The sequence below is a fragment of the Physeter macrocephalus genome, chromosome 11 (assembly GCF_002837175.3).
Source record: "Physeter macrocephalus isolate SW-GA chromosome 11, ASM283717v5, whole genome shotgun sequence".
NCBI classification, from domain to species: Eukaryota; Metazoa; Chordata; class Mammalia; order Artiodactyla; family Physeteridae; genus Physeter; species Physeter macrocephalus.
The window spans coordinates 5,535,987-5,552,213 of record NC_041224.1 but is presented as its reverse complement, the minus strand read 5'-3'; the positions used below and the strand labels follow the sequence as shown (position 1 = coordinate 5,552,213).

General features: G+C 40.6%; 1 protein-coding gene across 11 annotated transcripts in view; it reads left to right on the top strand.

The window, feature by feature from the left end:
* MPP7 (MAGUK p55 scaffold protein 7) overlaps positions 1-16,227 on the top strand; it is a 276,448-nt gene that overhangs the window by 151,754 nt on the left and 108,467 nt on the right. For all 11 annotated transcript variants that reach the window (XR_008618461.1, XR_008618460.1, XM_055087706.1 and 8 more), the window contains 2 exons: positions 1,913-1,993; positions 13,598-13,729. Coding sequence is in view for 9 of the 11 variants with exons in the window: in XM_055087706.1 (XP_054943681.1) it covers positions 1,913-1,993; positions 13,598-13,729 (213 nt within the window). In the remaining 2 variants the exon portion in view is untranslated. The remainder of the gene's footprint in view (positions 1-1,912; positions 1,994-13,597; positions 13,730-16,227) is intronic.

Genomic DNA, 16,227 nt, shown 5'->3' with positions numbered 1-16,227 from the left:
TAAAAAGTCAGGGTGGTTTTTTAAATGGATTGTAAAGCATAGTTGTGATTTATGGATATTAGACCTTTCCAAATTACCTTCATAACCGAAAAATAAATTTGAGCAGCAGTTGGCATTGATGGAGTAGTTAATATCCTGTAGCTATAATTTTATTTTAAATCTGGGTCAGGGAACTAACTTGCTGTTTCTTACTGTTAACTTCTGGACTCAAGATGAACTGAGCACAGACCTGGATGAACTACAGGGGACACTAAGCTGGACAAGAAATACATGTGGCGTGGAGGCTGCTTTTAGTGACACCCTACAGCCTATCTGTTGTTTTTTAATCTTTTACGTTATTACAGTAAAACCACTATAGTTCCGTTTAGTAAGATATTAGGGCTGTAGGTATAATGAAAACAACTGACCATCTTCAAGGGTTGATTTTCTTTGATAATACCGTGTATTCTAGTTTAGAAAAGAAAGCATGTGTAATGAATCTCCAAGTTGTGTGTTACCTGTTTAGTCCCCATTTTTTTCTTCCATTTCTACAGAGATTACAAATTACAAGCATGTTGCAATATACATGTTTTGCGAAGAAGCTTACCTCTGTGTTGCAGAACCAAAACACTTGACAATTGAGAGAGCCTTGAAAACCAGTTTTAAAACATTTATTGTTAAGGGTTTGGGGAAATATTTATTTATAAACCAATGTAATTAAGGCCCAGTCATGTTACAACAATATTGCATTTTTTTAAATTAGAGATTTTTATGTAAATATAAACGTAGCATTTTGTAATTCATCAGAACAATATATTTAAATGTTTGACTCAAGAGTGCAAAGAGCCTTTTGTGTCTTTTTGTAAGTTAAAAATTCTGTAAAAAAATGTTACCTTGAAAAAGGAAAAGCATTTTGTGAAGTGTAATCAGTGAATATATCAATTTTATCTGATTTTATTTTTTGTGTATAATTTATATTACACCCCTCGTTTAGAGAAAAGTCCTTTCCAGAGATAAGAGCAATTATTTTTAGTTTGTTAGAAACTATAGGGGCAAATGGAACTTTCATGCAGTGTTTTGAGAAGGGTTTTTAAATGAAAGTATATGTACATATTTTGCATTCTGTGCTGCATTTTTTCATAATTCTAATCTTTTTTTCTATTTGAATCTTGATTTTCTTCTTATGAAAATGATATGATCCTTCTTATAGCCTAAGATGGAGTAGAGATTTTGATAGAGGCCTCTTAATGCAGAACGCAAGGCAGGTTCCAAGCTCCACCCCTTTCTTCTTCAGCTTCAGCTGGAACCGGCAATCGAAATTTATAGTCCTGGTGGTAGAGAACAGTCAGCACCTGAGGTAGCAGCGTAGTTGTCAACCTGTTATAAGTCATTTTATGATTAACCTATTTTATATTTAACAGACTGTATAGGTAAACATAATAAAAGTTTCAGATCATTTGCTCTTTTAGAGGCATTCTAGTAGTTCTTTTTACCCCAGCTCTAAACAGCAAGCTACTGTGGGTTTTTAGAAACCCTGTGGATTTCACCACCTCATTCAGAAGTTCTTTTTTCTGTTTTTTTCTTTTTTCTTTTTTACAATGTCAAAGCTTGATCCAGTCCTTTTTACAAGTGGTCCTTTGTCTGCATGCGAAAGACCATTTCGTAGATGAAGTGCTGGGATTTGCCCCCTGTGCAATAAATCAGAATGTGATCTAGCTCATACGATTTCTTGAGTTGTACTCTGCTGAGAGCCTGGGCTGGGATCAGGGCTACTAGGAGCCTCAAAATAAGGGCAGTGATTGATAGTCTGTTTTCTTTCCTGCTGACTTGTGCTTAATCACTGAAAAAGTAGCAAGAGAGATTCTCAGTTGTCACACGTGGGTTCCCCTGCTCTTACTAACTGTTCTTCATGTCAATGTGATCTCCCGTGCAGCTGGCGGAGGAGCTTCAGAACAAGCCATTAAACAGTGAGATCAGAGAGCTGTTGAAACTACTGTCGAAACCCAACGTGAAGGTGAGGACGTGTGACACCTGTAATAAATATATCCGAAAAGGGCCACTTTCTGGGACTTCAGATGCATTTTGTTTCGAGCATCAATTTTCAAGTAAATGTATTTTCAAATAGTGCACAGTATTTTAGTCGCCTAAATCCCGTTAAGGAAAAAGAGTTGAGCTTTTGATGAGAATGTTGTGACAATCTATAAAATACTCAAATTGGGAAGCTCAGGATTTAAGTTGGCAAATATAATGGAGCTTCAAGGTTGTTTTTCTTTTAAATGAAGTTAAGAGCACGGGATACAGAACCTATTAGCGATTTTGTTTAGGGTCATTTTGCTTGGCTAGTTAATGGTGTGCCAGTGTATTTGACAACAGTATCTATTTTTCTGTGGGACCGTCTTAGCATTCCTCTTCCTCTCCCCATTTCCTGCCCCCTCTTCTGCCAATTTGTGTTTGAATGCATCATACCATTTTACAGAGCAAAGCATTTTTCCAGTGTAAATACCAGTAGAATATTGGCAGATCCATTTAGAGTCTCTGTTTTTCTTACAAGTTTATCACTTATTTTTCCTCCAGGTGTGATTAGTCAACGATGTGATTTGGAAATTTTCCTGTTAATTCTAAGGTCATTAATGTATTAAATTCTATAACCCATACATTTTGTACTTGATACTACCGCACTTGTATGTGAAATATTGTCCAGGAGTCAGAATTACCTATAGATCAGTAATTATGTAATCGAAATGATCAGTTATGTCATGATTTCTGTTAAGCATATATAGACTGTTGAATGAAAATGTCCATCTAGATGCAAAAACTGATGATTTATTTCTACCTTCTTTGAAAAATCTCCTTTGGAACTGTGCTATATATGGTCTTAAACTGATATTCAAACAAATATTAAATAAAAGATAAAGAGAGAACACGTATGGACTGATTTCTAAACCATGTAAGTAAATATAAAGTACATGAATGTATGTATTTCTGTAAAGGGTCAATGAACTATGATTAATAATATGAGAGGAATTGACTGGTGCAGAGGAAATTGATTATACTTTAGTTCTAGAAGAATAAGGATCTGGTTAGTGCAGAAAGGTCGCTTGATGCTGAAGACGGAGTGCACAGAAAGTGAGCAGCTTGGAGGAGATTTGTGAATGCTCTGAAAATGTCTTCACTTTCCTTATACTGCACTTGGGAAGTCGATGTTGATCAGAGCATGGCAAGGGTACCCATGAGGCGCTTGGTAGGCTCCTTTTTGAGAGCGTTATCTTGGTTTGAATTTTACAATTTAAAGAGGAATGTTTCTGACCCCCCAGAAACAAAAAATCTGATTCTGGTATTCCGTTCAAGAGTGTTTGAAATGGAATAGCTAATAATAAAGAGGTTATACTGGATGGAAACTGGTATTTGGCTGGCGAGGGGGGTGTGATCTTAGGCGGTTATGAGATAAGAGAAGATATGTACATTTTGGTGTCTGCCCCAGGTTCCTGTCCCAAAGCTTATAAAACCCTAGTTAATTTCCTGAGTGATAAGAACACTGCGAGCATCTGTTGTACTTGTATTGAGTTGTCTTTGACCCTGTCCCTGACACAGGTCCCCTCCAGCCCTTGTAAATGTTTAAGTGGTGAGAGTGTCGGGAGCATCCTTTGTCCTAATGAGGTGACTCTGGGTGGCTCCTGGCTGGGCGCTGGTCACCAGCAAGACCACACCAGGATTAGAAGCTTGGAATTTTCAGCCTCACCCCACCCCTGCCACCATCCTCCAGAGAGGGGAGAGGGGCTGGAAACGGAGTTAAGAATTGATGAGGCCCACGTGAGGAAGCCTCCCTAAAATCCCCAAAGTCTGGTGTTCAGAGAGCTTCTAGGCTCGGGGACACATCCATGTACCAGGAGGGTGATGCGCCTACCTCCACGGGGACAGATGCCCCTACCCTCCAGACCTTACCCTGTGTGTATCTCTTCATCTGACTGTTCATCTGTGTCCTTTATCATATCCTTTAATAAACTGGTACATGTAAGTGTTTCCCTGAATCCTGTGACCTACTCTAGCAAATTAATTGAACCCAAGCAGGGGGTTGTTGGAACCTCACATCTTCAGCTGATTGGTCAGAAGCACAGGTGGCAGCCTGGAGTGGTGACTGGTGTCTGAAGTGTGTCTGGGGGTGTGGGGGGCAGTCTTAAAGGATTGAGCCCTCAACCTGTGGGAGCTGATGCTCTCTCTGGGAAGATGACCTCAGAATTGGGTTGAACTGTAGGACGCCCAGGTGGTGTCACAGAGAATTGCTTGGTGTTGAGAAAACCCCTCACGCATTTGGTGATCAGAATTTTGTTTTGTGTGAGCAGTAAAGGAAGCACACAGGAGGGAAACACAGCAACGGAAGGAGAAACTCCTCCAGAAGGAAGAGAAATGTGGGTTTTCTTCCCTTTACGATGGCATCATGCAGCACCATAGGGTGCAGCTTTTAATTGACTACTTAAACTTTGTTATGGCAAAAATACCTCAGACGAACGATTTTGTCTATTTTCACATTTACATAGCAGTGTGACTAAGGAATGGTGAGAAGTCAGCATGAAAGGTGTATGTTCAGGACATAACGTGTAGAAAGTGGGTGACATTGCAGACACTCGATGGTACAGTCGACAATGGCAATTTCTAGTTCACCAGTCTTGGGAAGAAAATACTTTTCTTCCCAATTTGACCTAACATTTAACATTGCTTTCCTTGAAATCATTTATGTTAACAACCATCACTTTAAATCTCGCTTTTGAAGGTAATTACTTTAAGAAGTGCAGTCCCCAAATAAGTTTTAAGCTATTTCAGAATATGATCAAATACTCCTTTTTGTCTTGGAAATAAATGAAAATATTTGCTTTTTTTTCTTTGTTTTAAGAGCAGAAGCAAAGGCACAGTAGAACGTAACGTGTGCGCGTGAGCTGTTCGTTGAACTGACAGTTAAACTATGAAAAATGTAATTCCAAGGTGTTAACTTGAATACTGCCCTTAAATTTTAGTGGATAAGGGAACTAATTATTTACTTTTTGAAGATTGCTCTTCCATTTAAAATATTTAATTCACAATACTGAAAGGAAACCTGAAATGTACCTCCAAAGTAATAATGATTTTTAAAAAACACACATAGGTATATACAACCAAGTGTGTAGCCAACTGTGAAATGATAATACGTGCTTTCTATAGACGACTCGTTCGGAAAAGCATTAAAACTTTCTTTAGTAATTTGTAAATGTCACGGGAGTTGGATCTTCATTCATTCATTCCTACATAAATTCAGCATCTACTCTGCCAGTCCCTATAGCTAGAACTTGTGGAAGATGTATGAAGATATGTGAAGGTGATAGAAATAGTGGGTAAAAAGAGGGAACACCCAGAAATAGTGTGGAACACATAGGAGTGGAGCCGGCGCTGAGGCTGGGTGCGGGCGGGTCGAAGAGGACTGCAGAGGAGATGGTCTATGCCAGGTGACGCCTGAAGGCTGGTGTGAGGTGACCAGAGGGGCAGAGGAGTGAGGGATGAGTCGGCGGGGGAGGTGAGAAGTGAAGGTTTCCGGTATGAAGTCCTACAAAGGAAGTAACTTGTCACGCTTGAGGGCGTAAAGTAGACCGTGTGGCTGGGCAACAGCATGTGAAAGAGGGAGGGGCAGGAGCTGGACAGTAGAGCTGTGAGTCGGGGCCGACCTCCTGGTTTACCCAGGGCAGCCTGGTGTTTGCCTGTAGTTCCAGTGTTGTTAATATTAATAGCCTCCCTTGTAATTTCAGTGGTTTCCTTATTTAGATGATAAATTATATGGCCACTGTAATTGCGAGCATATGAAAAAGTTTGAATATCATCCTAAGAGCAGTAGAAAGTCATTGGAAGGATTTAAATAAGCAAGCGATGCCATCACTCTGTGTGTAGTACGCACAGCAGTTCCCCGGGTGGGAAGGCCAGCTGGGAGCCTGTAGAAGTAATTTGGGTGCAGCGTGACTGTGGTCCTAACAAAGGATGTGAGGATGGAGACAAGGAAGTGGGGGATGGGTGGGATTGGATGTAAATTCAGTATGAGGTGTTGGGACAGCTGGTTAATTATTTGGGGAAAAATACGAAAGACCTCTACTAGAATGAATTCCAAGTAGATTAAAGATGGAAGTGTAAAAATTGAACCATCATCACGGGATAGAGTAAAAGCATTTACAGCCTCAGGGGCAGATGGACACACACACACATGAAAAGTTAAAAAAAAACAATCCATACATGAGGTTGGAAGGAATAACTTATCTTTATAACCGATTTACGATATTGTCTTGAATAAGATGTGATAGTTTATTACTCTGACTTTAATTTTTACCTTTTACAAAGTGACTTGATAAAAACTTTTGAAATTAAACAGAAAAGAATTTTGGATAATACATAACTGTGTTCTGAATCTAAATTTTAAAATACAAGTCCCTATCCTTGTTGCTTTATTAGTGAAGATGAGCATCGTTTCATATGCTTAATGGCTTTTTATTTCTTCTGTGAATTGTGTGTTCATATATCTTTAGGGATAACTACTTTTCATTGGCTGCATTACCTTTCATTCCTTTTTGTGTACAGAAATATTACATATACATTTTCTTCCATTATAAGTAGGGTAATAGGATGCACTACTTACTGTATTGGAATACACCCAGTCTTTAAAACTTTGAATTGGTCAGTCGCCATATACAAAAAAAATAATTATTATTACTCAATAATGTCTACAAAATCCAGTCTTATTGTCCAGATCTTACAGTCCAGGAAAAATAACAAAGTATAAAAGAAACCACATGGTGAGAAAAAGGTAACGATAGAGTCACAAGAGGCCTGCGTAGATGTAACAGACTCTAAAGCTTGCTGCAGTGGGGGAGGAGCATGGGCCATTTAGGGAGCACTGCGGAAGGGACGTTGGTCTCTACAGAGACTTTGTTTCCGGGGAAAGCAAAGAGAGTCATCAATAAATAAAAACCACTCCTAGGCATCACATTGCCACATTAAAGGCAAATCATCCTCTCTGAGTTGTCATTCAGTGGCTCATTTTTGATAGAAGTGAGGTGACATCATCTCTAGAACATGGTATTATAATTTAGGAAGTCAGGGAAAATTTGGTAGATTTTTTAAAAGGCAATAAAATAGAAAGATGTGTTGTAATTTTTCAGCTTTCCAAAACATTCACTTACCAGAAATTACTCACTGCCCGGGCATGCGGAATGGATGAGACTTCATTAAAGCATAATAAATGGCAAAGTTAAGCTTCCTTCTGGAAGAATAAATCAGTGTTACTCATCCTTATGAGTCAGACACTTAATTCTAAGGATCTGACAGATATTTAGAGCATAGAATTGACTCCAGGGGGTCTAAGGCAGGGAGAACTTGGGAGCCCGATGAGTTACAAAGCCCAGTGTTCAATTTCCTGCAGATTCCTCTAAGTGACAGGTAAACCCATCAGCTGTGATCGGTGGCATATGGAAACACAATTTTCATTTAGGTACTGCCTCCTGAAAGAATGCCTGTATAGTGAAGAATAAAGTCACTGCAGTTAAAACAGGAAAATGGAATACAAAGTTACTTTTAGTTGTCCAAAATAAAAATGTTGCTAACCAAAACTATTTATAAAGCAAAGCTGTTAAAAATAATGAACTTGATATCTGTAAATTAAAGTATTTTTTTTGGAATCCAGCTATGAAAGTACAGAGCTAAGGAGGAAAAATAATAGCTGGTGTTTTAACAATTCCTATCAACTATAATAGTCACTTTATCATGAATTATATTCATTAGCATTCCCTGTTATTCTTACCATGTGCAAGATAGTTACCCTAGATACACAGATAACGGCCATTTCTGGTGCTCTTTGTTCCTCTTTACAGGCCTGTGTTCCCATCTGCAGTCATTCCTCTTGTCTGAAAGAACTTCTTATAACATTTTTGGTAATGCAAGTCCGCTGGTGATGAATTCTTTCAGCTTTTGTATGTCTTTAAAAAGTCTTCAATATTCCTTCTTTTTAAAAGGTATTTTTGCTGGGTATAGAATTTTAGGCTGACAGTAGTTTTCTTTGAGTATTTTAAAAATGTTGCTCCATTGTCTCGTGGCTCACATTGTTTCTAAATGGAAGTGTGGAGTCATTTTTATCTTTCTTCTTTTGTATGTAGTGTGGTGTGCTTTTTTTTTTTTTGGCTGATTTTAAGATAGTCCCCTTTTCACTGGTTTTAAGCAGTTGGTGTTATGTCTTTTCTGTTTGTTGTGCTTGGATACATTGAGCTTCTTAAACATATGGGCTTTTTTGTTTCCATCAAATTTGGAATATTTTCTGCCGTATTTCTTCACATTTTTTTAAACACCTCTCCTGTCTTTGGAGATGCCAGTTAGGTGCATATAATAGACCATTGAAGTCCCACAGCTCAATAAATGTCTGTTCATAATTTTTCATTATATTTTCTCTTTGTGTTTCATGTGTTTCAGTAGTTTTATTGCTTTGCTTACAAGTGTTAATCTTATTCAGTGTACTGAATGAAATGTATTTTCACCTTTTATCTGTAGAAGCTTGGTTTGAATCTTTTTTGTATATTCCAAGTCTCCTGTTCAGCCCTTCTTCTAGCTTTTTGAACATTTGGAATTAGTAGTAGCTGTTAATTTCCTTTTCTGTGATCTTTCTGTAATTTCAGGATTTGGTTCTATATAATTCTATCATCTAATTTTTCAGGGTTTAGTTTTATAGCTTTATATTTTTCATCACTGTGCATAGTAGTTTCTGATTTTTTACATGCCTAGTAATTTTTGATTGACTGTCAGTCATTGTGAGTTTTCCTTTTTTTGATGCTGGATATTTTTGTATATTTATAGATAATATCCTTGAGTTTAAATCACACCATTAAGTTATTTGGAGGCTTGCTTTTAAGCTTTGTTAGGTGAGATCTTAGCAGCATTTAATCTTGGGCTAATTATTTCCTGCTATTAAGACAGTACCCCTCTGTTAACTCTCCTCAATGCCCTGTGAATTGTGAGGCTTTTCCTTGTAACTGGTGGGAACAGGAGCTATTCCTGCCCTGTGCAAGCCTCGGGGATTGTTTCCTGTAATGCAGGGTTTCTCAATCTTGGGACTATTTAAATTTGAGGACTGGATACTTATTTGGCGGTGGGGAGGGGATTGTCCACTGTGGTATCAGATGCCTCGGAGCATCTCTTGTCTCTGTGCACTAGACAGCAGTAGCTTCCCTCGAATTGTTACAAACCAAAAATGTCCCCAGACAGCCATGTGGCTCCCGGGGAGTAAAATTGCCCTCAGTTCTGAACTACTGCTCTAATCCTTCCTGGAAGTTGTTCCGTATGCAAGCCTTGGCTAAGGACTCAAGGAGCTCTGTGTCTGTGCAGCTCTCTCCATTCTCATCCCTTCCCTGAGGACGTTAGCCCCTTGATCTCCCTGGGTTCCCAGCTCTGTTGTCCTGGGTTCCTTCTCTCCCTGACATAGCGGGAAATTCACTCTAGACAGGAAGCTGGGGCAGTCTTAGGGTTCGCAGTTGTTTCCTGTCTCTCAGTGATCGCTGTCCTTCTTTGTCTCATGTCCAGTGTCTTCAAAAACCATTGCTTCATTATCTTTTTTTTTTTTTTTAAGTTTTCTCCAGTGGGTCCCTGTTAACTTCACCTTGGTTCTCATCCTCATTCTTGAACTGTACTTTTGCTGGATACACAATTCTGGGCTGACTGTTACTTTTTTTCTGAGCACTTTCAAGGTGTTTTTAACTATCTTCTAGTTATCTTGCTGCTTGATCAGTCAGTTCTCAATACTTTTTTTTCTTTCCTTCCTGATGATCTGTGTTTTTCTCTCTGATATTTTTAAGAACTACTTTCTGTCTCTGGCATTCTGTCATTTCACTATGATGTATGTAAGCATGGGTTAATTTTTATTGTTCCTGCTTCCTAAAGGATACATTGGAGTTCCTGAATCTTCAGACTGTGTCTCTCATCAGTTGTCAAAAATTTGCAGCTATTATATCTTCAGATAATATTTTATCATCTTGATGATGCTGTTCATTCTTTCCCTTTGAAACTTTTGTTGGATACCAAAAAAAGCACCAACCATAAAGGAAAAAAATATTATTGGGTTCATTAATTTGGATCTTTTTTTTTTTTTTTTTGCGGTATGCGGGCCTCTCACTGTTGTGGCCTCTCCCATTGTGGAGCACAGGCTCCGGATGCACAGGCTCAGCGGCCATGGCTCACAGGCCTAGCCGCTCCGCGGCATATGGGATCTTCCCGGACCGGGGCACGAACCCGTGTCCCCTGCATCGGCAGGCGGATTCTCAACCACTGCGCCACCAGGGAAGCCCTGGATCCTTTTTTGATCAAAGAACACTAATAAGAAAGTGAAAGGGCAAGCTACCAGATGGGAGAATGCATTTGTGGCACCTGTAACCGAGAAAGGCTTGGATCCAGTGTGTTATAAAGAACTCTTACAAATCAAGAAGAAAAAGACAGATGGAATAGAAAATTGTACAAGGATCTTGAGCAGGCATTTCACAAAAGAAGGTATCATGCTGAATAAAACCCTTGAAGACCGGTTGAAACTCAAAGCGAAAAATGGGACATTGGGTGTATCGGACCCCACGGTTGGCAGCACACAATTGGCATTTACGTTAAAGAAGTTAGAGCAGCAGAAGCAGCATCAGGAGGCTGAGAAACTGCACCGACAAGCGAGGAAGACCCTCCGCCGGTCAGCCGGTCCCCTGAAGTCCTGGTCCCGGAGAGGACGGCCGTTCCACTGAGTCTGGAACTAATCCCACGCATGATTCAGAGCACCTCCCCTCCCCCACTTGATCATCGTTAGAGTGTATTATCCACGCCAGGGACATGCGCCCCTGAAGTCCGTGGAAACCCTTGCTGCGTCTGCAGAGGTCAGCATCTGGCAGCGGGTCCCAGGCCTCTGGTCAGACTGCAGGGCTGTGCCCGCTGGCCGTGTGGTGCCCCAGGGCGCTTCTGTGCCTTGTTGCTCCCCGAAAACATTGTCCCTTTCCCCTGGTTTTAATCAAGTAAACAAGGTGGTGGTTTTGTAATATTGTGAAACGTGCACCGTGAAATGAGAGGTTCTCCTGTGCTGAAAACCGGGACTGACGGTCTTCCAGAAACTTTCTTGCCCTGCCTGCCGCCATCCATGAATCAAGCACCCAAGATGCCATTCCTGTCTCACCTGACTTGTGAGCATTGGCCGTGTTCATGTTTATAAGGATATGCTGGTAGCTGTGTTGCTTGTTTATGTGTTAGTTTGGGATTTTTAAAGCATATTTTTATACCAAGAGAATATAAAGTAATGGTAATAACAGTCTAAAACAGCAAGTGGAAGCTACTGGATATTCTTTTAACTTGGCACAAGATGAAATACAGATATATTTTTTAAAATTCTGTTTCTTAAGTGCAATTAGAGATATACTAGCTGGAGAAAACGTTTATAAAAAGAAATGCTTTCATTTGAACAGCAAAAAAAAAAGAAGATATCATGAGTTATAAGAAAGATGAAATTTCAACCACGAGAAGCTAACACTGTATACTCAGAATGGCCAAATTTAAACTACTACTGTAAACTGTTGGATCCCGTGATGCGGCTAGAACTCACACAAGCTGTTGGTGGGAAAGAAGCTGGAACGGCCCCTTTGTCTCGTCTGCCTGTGTTGAATGACCTAGATTTACACCCTTAAATATACTTAACCCAGATTTGTGTGTCTATGCATCAGCTGATATGAAATATTTACAGCAGCACTGTTTATGATAGCCAAGAGCTGAAAACAGCCTAAATGTCCCTCAAAGGCATAATGGGTAAAGAAACTATGAAAGATGTACATGTTGGAGTACTGTTCAACCACCAAGAAGGAATGGCTACCAGTAGCAGCATGGAAGAACCTCACTAACTTAATGTCAGGGAAAAAAGGAAGATCCCATTATGTGGTATTTAAATAGAGGCAAAACTACCACCTTCAGTGGAATAGAGGCCACGGTGACTAGGAAGGAGCATATTTAGGGGCCCCTGGGGCTCAGTTAATGTTGTGTTTCTTGTTTGGGTGATATTTACAGGGACATATTCATTTTTGAAGATTCTTCATGCAGTATGCTTATGAATTGCGTGCTTTTCCGTATATATGTTATAGTCAATAAGAAAGCTTCGTTTAGACACCATTTCTTCTCCATCTTGGAGCTTCTGTTTCAGTAGAGAGCAGATATTAAATATATGTACATAAAAATGGAAACATGGGTAAAAATTATGAGCATGTATGAAGGCAAAGAAGATGGTGCTATGAGATCAAGTAACCCGGGGGTCTACATTTATATTGGATGTTTTGGCCACGCCTCTGTGAGAAAGAAGCCAGGTATTTAAACTGAGTGAGGAAGACATGGGTGTGAGACAGAGTTGGAGGGCAAGTACAAGACTAGGACTTGCTCTTCACCCCAAACCAGTGGGTGGGTAGGAGAGTTCTTAGTAGATCACTTACATGACTTACTCTGAGCTTCAAAGTAATTACTCTGGACACACTGTGAATCGGGAATTTGAAAACGAGCCAAAGGTGAATACAGGTGGACCATTGAAAGGCTCCAGGTAAAAATGCTCGAGGTAGAAGATGATGATCAATGATCTAGACCAAGGGTCTGCCAGCTTTTTTATGGAAAAATGTCTGTTGCTTCTACTGAGTTTCTCATTGCAGCGTGGCAGGTGCCATAAAGCACACATCAGTGAACAGGCATGGCTGTGTTCCAGGGAAGCTTCACTTACGAAAACAGGTGGCACAGTTGGCCACCGTCTGCTCTAGACTGGAGAGAAGATAACAAATGTTAGCTTACATTCTGGAAGCAGATTTAACAGGATGGGGGTTGGATGTCGGGAGTGTAGGTAAAGGGGGTTTCAAGGATGATTTCTAGGCTCTGGCTGGAGTAATCGGTGGATCATATGGTGCTGCTGATTAGGGAACAAATTAGTTAAAAGTTTAGACCCAGTCACCCCCAATACAGTGACATGTCATGTTTTTCTCATCTTTGGTCTCTAGTGACAATATGACCGTTTTGTGGAGTTTCACCACCACAACCGTCATGACTAGAAAGACTTTTATTCTTTTATACACATAGTCGGCTATTACATCAAAAATTAAGAAGTGAGAAAAATCACAGAAGAATGAAAGCTAGTCAGTTGTATTGAGCAGTTCTTTTTGTGTTTTCTGCTAACAGAAGGAAAGAAAAAAAAAGACATGCGTCGTTGCCTGACACCTGCCAGCCCGTTGGCAGTCTATCTGTAGCCTCATTTTCCTCCCTCCTTTCAAAAGTAACACTCCCTCACCGACCCCCCCCCCGCCCCCGCCAGCTGCCACTTCTATACGGATGAACCGGAGGACGCTCAGGTCGGCAGACGCTTTACGCTGATGCTTGCCGCACCCCGTGGCTGAGTAGGGTTGCCTCTGTTGTTCTGCAGCTTCCCCTCGCCCCGTTTGCAAGAGGCTCCTTCCCAAGTAGTTGCCTTCTTACCGTTGCTGTGGCAGAATTGGAACATCAGTTTGATTTTCCTTATACTGTAGTCAAATATAAAACGCCAAACACGTCCAACTACTGTAACACTTTTTACTTTGGACTTTGATAGGCTTTGCTCTCTGTACACGATACTGTGGCTCTGAAGAACTATGATCCCGTGTTGCCTCCTATGCCTGATGATATTGATGATGAGGAAGACTCGGTGAAAATCATCCGTCTGGTCAAAAACAGAGAACCGCTGGTGAGTTCTGGTCGACATTTTACGCTCAGCTATGAGTAGATATCATGATAAAGCCAGATCTGCTGGGCACATACCATTGATTCCTCTCTTTAAAATGGACTTCCTCTGTGTCCTCAACTTTGAAATAAATGGAGCATTCACACCTAAAGCATATGATTTAGAAAAATTAAAATGGGGCCAAATAAAATGGCAGGCATTCTTTTGGTTATAAATAGCATTAGTTTTTAAAATGTGACTTGTTGACATTTATAAAAGACAGCATAACGTGCACCGGTTACAGCTGATTTGAGATTTAAAAGTGCAACTAAAAATAATTGCTTATGGCTTTTCTAGAAAGCTGATTGATTTTAAAGTGACGAGGAGAAATTAATCAGGTTATCCGGTATTTCAAAATGTAGATGTAACCATTTGTTTTAGCCCCAGAATTTATACAGTGCTGAATCATGTCACGGTCAGGGGTAGGCTGACGAATGCCTCACACCAGCCCGCGGTGATGTCATGTCCTAATCCTCAGAACCTGTGGATATGTTACCATAAAAGACACAGGGAACTTTTCATGATTAGTTAAGGATCTCGAGACGGGGAGAGTCTCTTGGATCATCAGGTGGCACCAAGGTAGTCACGAGGGTTCTCATTAACGGGAAGGAGGGAAGCAGGAGGGTCAGAGAAAGAGATGTGATGGTGAAAGCAAGTGTGGGAGTGATGTGGCCAAGAGCCAAGGGATGCGAGAAGTGTCTAGAAACTGGGACAGGCAAGGACCGGATTCTTCCCTAGATCCTCCAGGAGGAATGCAGCCCTGCTGGCACCTTGATTTGGGCCTGCAGTACCCATTTTTGCCTTCCTATCGATAACCTCCAGACCTGTAAGATAATAAATTTGTGTTCTAGTAAGCCACTAAATTTGTGGACATTTGTTAACAGCAGCAATAGGAAGTGAGTACAGAGTGTATCCATATTTTTATGAAACTATATTCAAAAGGAAAATAAGTGTCACAACCTAGCAGTTGAATTGAAATGTGCTGTGGCCCATTTATTCTAATTAAAACATTTTTGTGTTCTTCAAGCAAATGGCAGTTGACAATACAGTAGTTGCTGGGCACTGTGTTCTATACTTTACATACTCATTATATTTAATCCTCACAGTTGGCACCATTTTTCTGTTTTTACAGACTAAGAAACTGATATTCAAAGAACTAAAGCAACTTAACCCAAAGTAGCACAGCTATTGAGTAAAGGGACCAGGATCTAAACTTGACTCCCTGTCTTCAAACACTAGTTTTTTCTTCTACACCACATTCTGTCTTTATACTTTTTGGTAGTTTTTATCTTCTTCTTTTGTTTAAGGGCAACTGTGGAATGTTAATAAATACACTGGACACTCTTACCCAGAACAATATACAGATAACTTTGCTCATTACAGAAGGATAATTGAGCCCCCAAAGCTCATCTGTGGGTGTTCTACGGCTCCCTGTAGCCCCGGTTAAGATTGTTTGGTTTAGATTATACACTAATGCTTTTCGCCTATGGTTATAACTCTCTGCTGGTAACCTAGGTATGTCTTGGTCTTTATCACGCAGGTGATGCAGGTAAGGGTGGATGGTACGCAGACTAGATGGAGAAAGAGCTCTCTTGGGACCTGCCACCATAAAGTGACTAATCCTTGGTGGGTTCTGTGTATCTACCAGTAAGCAGTATGTTTCAGTTTTGACAAATTCAGTCTCTTAGAGAGAGAATTCAAGGACTGGCCATCTTGAGGAGATCAGTAACTCATTACTAACAATTTCTTGGATCAGTCATAGTTTCGCAGAGGTGGTCGTCGTCGTGTGTTGGCATTTAAATGGCCATCAGCAACATTTAAGTTCCATGCTTCCTGATCGAAGAAGGTCTTCAAATGGTTATCAGAGAAATTAGGCATGTACTGCATGGGGATTTCTCAAAAGTTTTAACTGGACCTGCTGTAAGTTAGTTTCAATTTAAAAAGAAATTGAATGAAGTATATAAAATAATGTAAAGTTGTGTTTTCACAGTCTGTTACTGAATAAATCACACCCTTTAGCTCATAACAAGCATGTAACACCTGAAATAATTAGACCTAACTTTGAGGTGAGAATTCTTTGTCATTAGCTCTCTTTTGTTATAGTTTATATAATACATTAAACTCATAGTTTAAAAATGAGAAACTGGGGGGCTTCCCTGGTGGCGCAGTGGTTGAGAGTCCTCCTGCCGATGCAGGGGACGCGGGTTAGTGCCCCGGTCCGGGAGGATCCCACGTGCCGCGGAGCGGCTGGGCCCGTGAGCCATGGCCGCTGGGCCTGCGCGTCCGGAGCCTGTGCTCCGCAGCGGGGGAGGCTGCAGCAGTGAGAGGCCCGCGTACCATAAAAAAAAAAAAAAAAAAGTAAAAATGAGAAACTGGGGAACTTCCCTGGTGGCGCAGTGGTTAAGAGTCCGCCTGCCAATGCAGGGGACACGGGTTTGAGCCCTGGTCCAGGAAGATCCCAC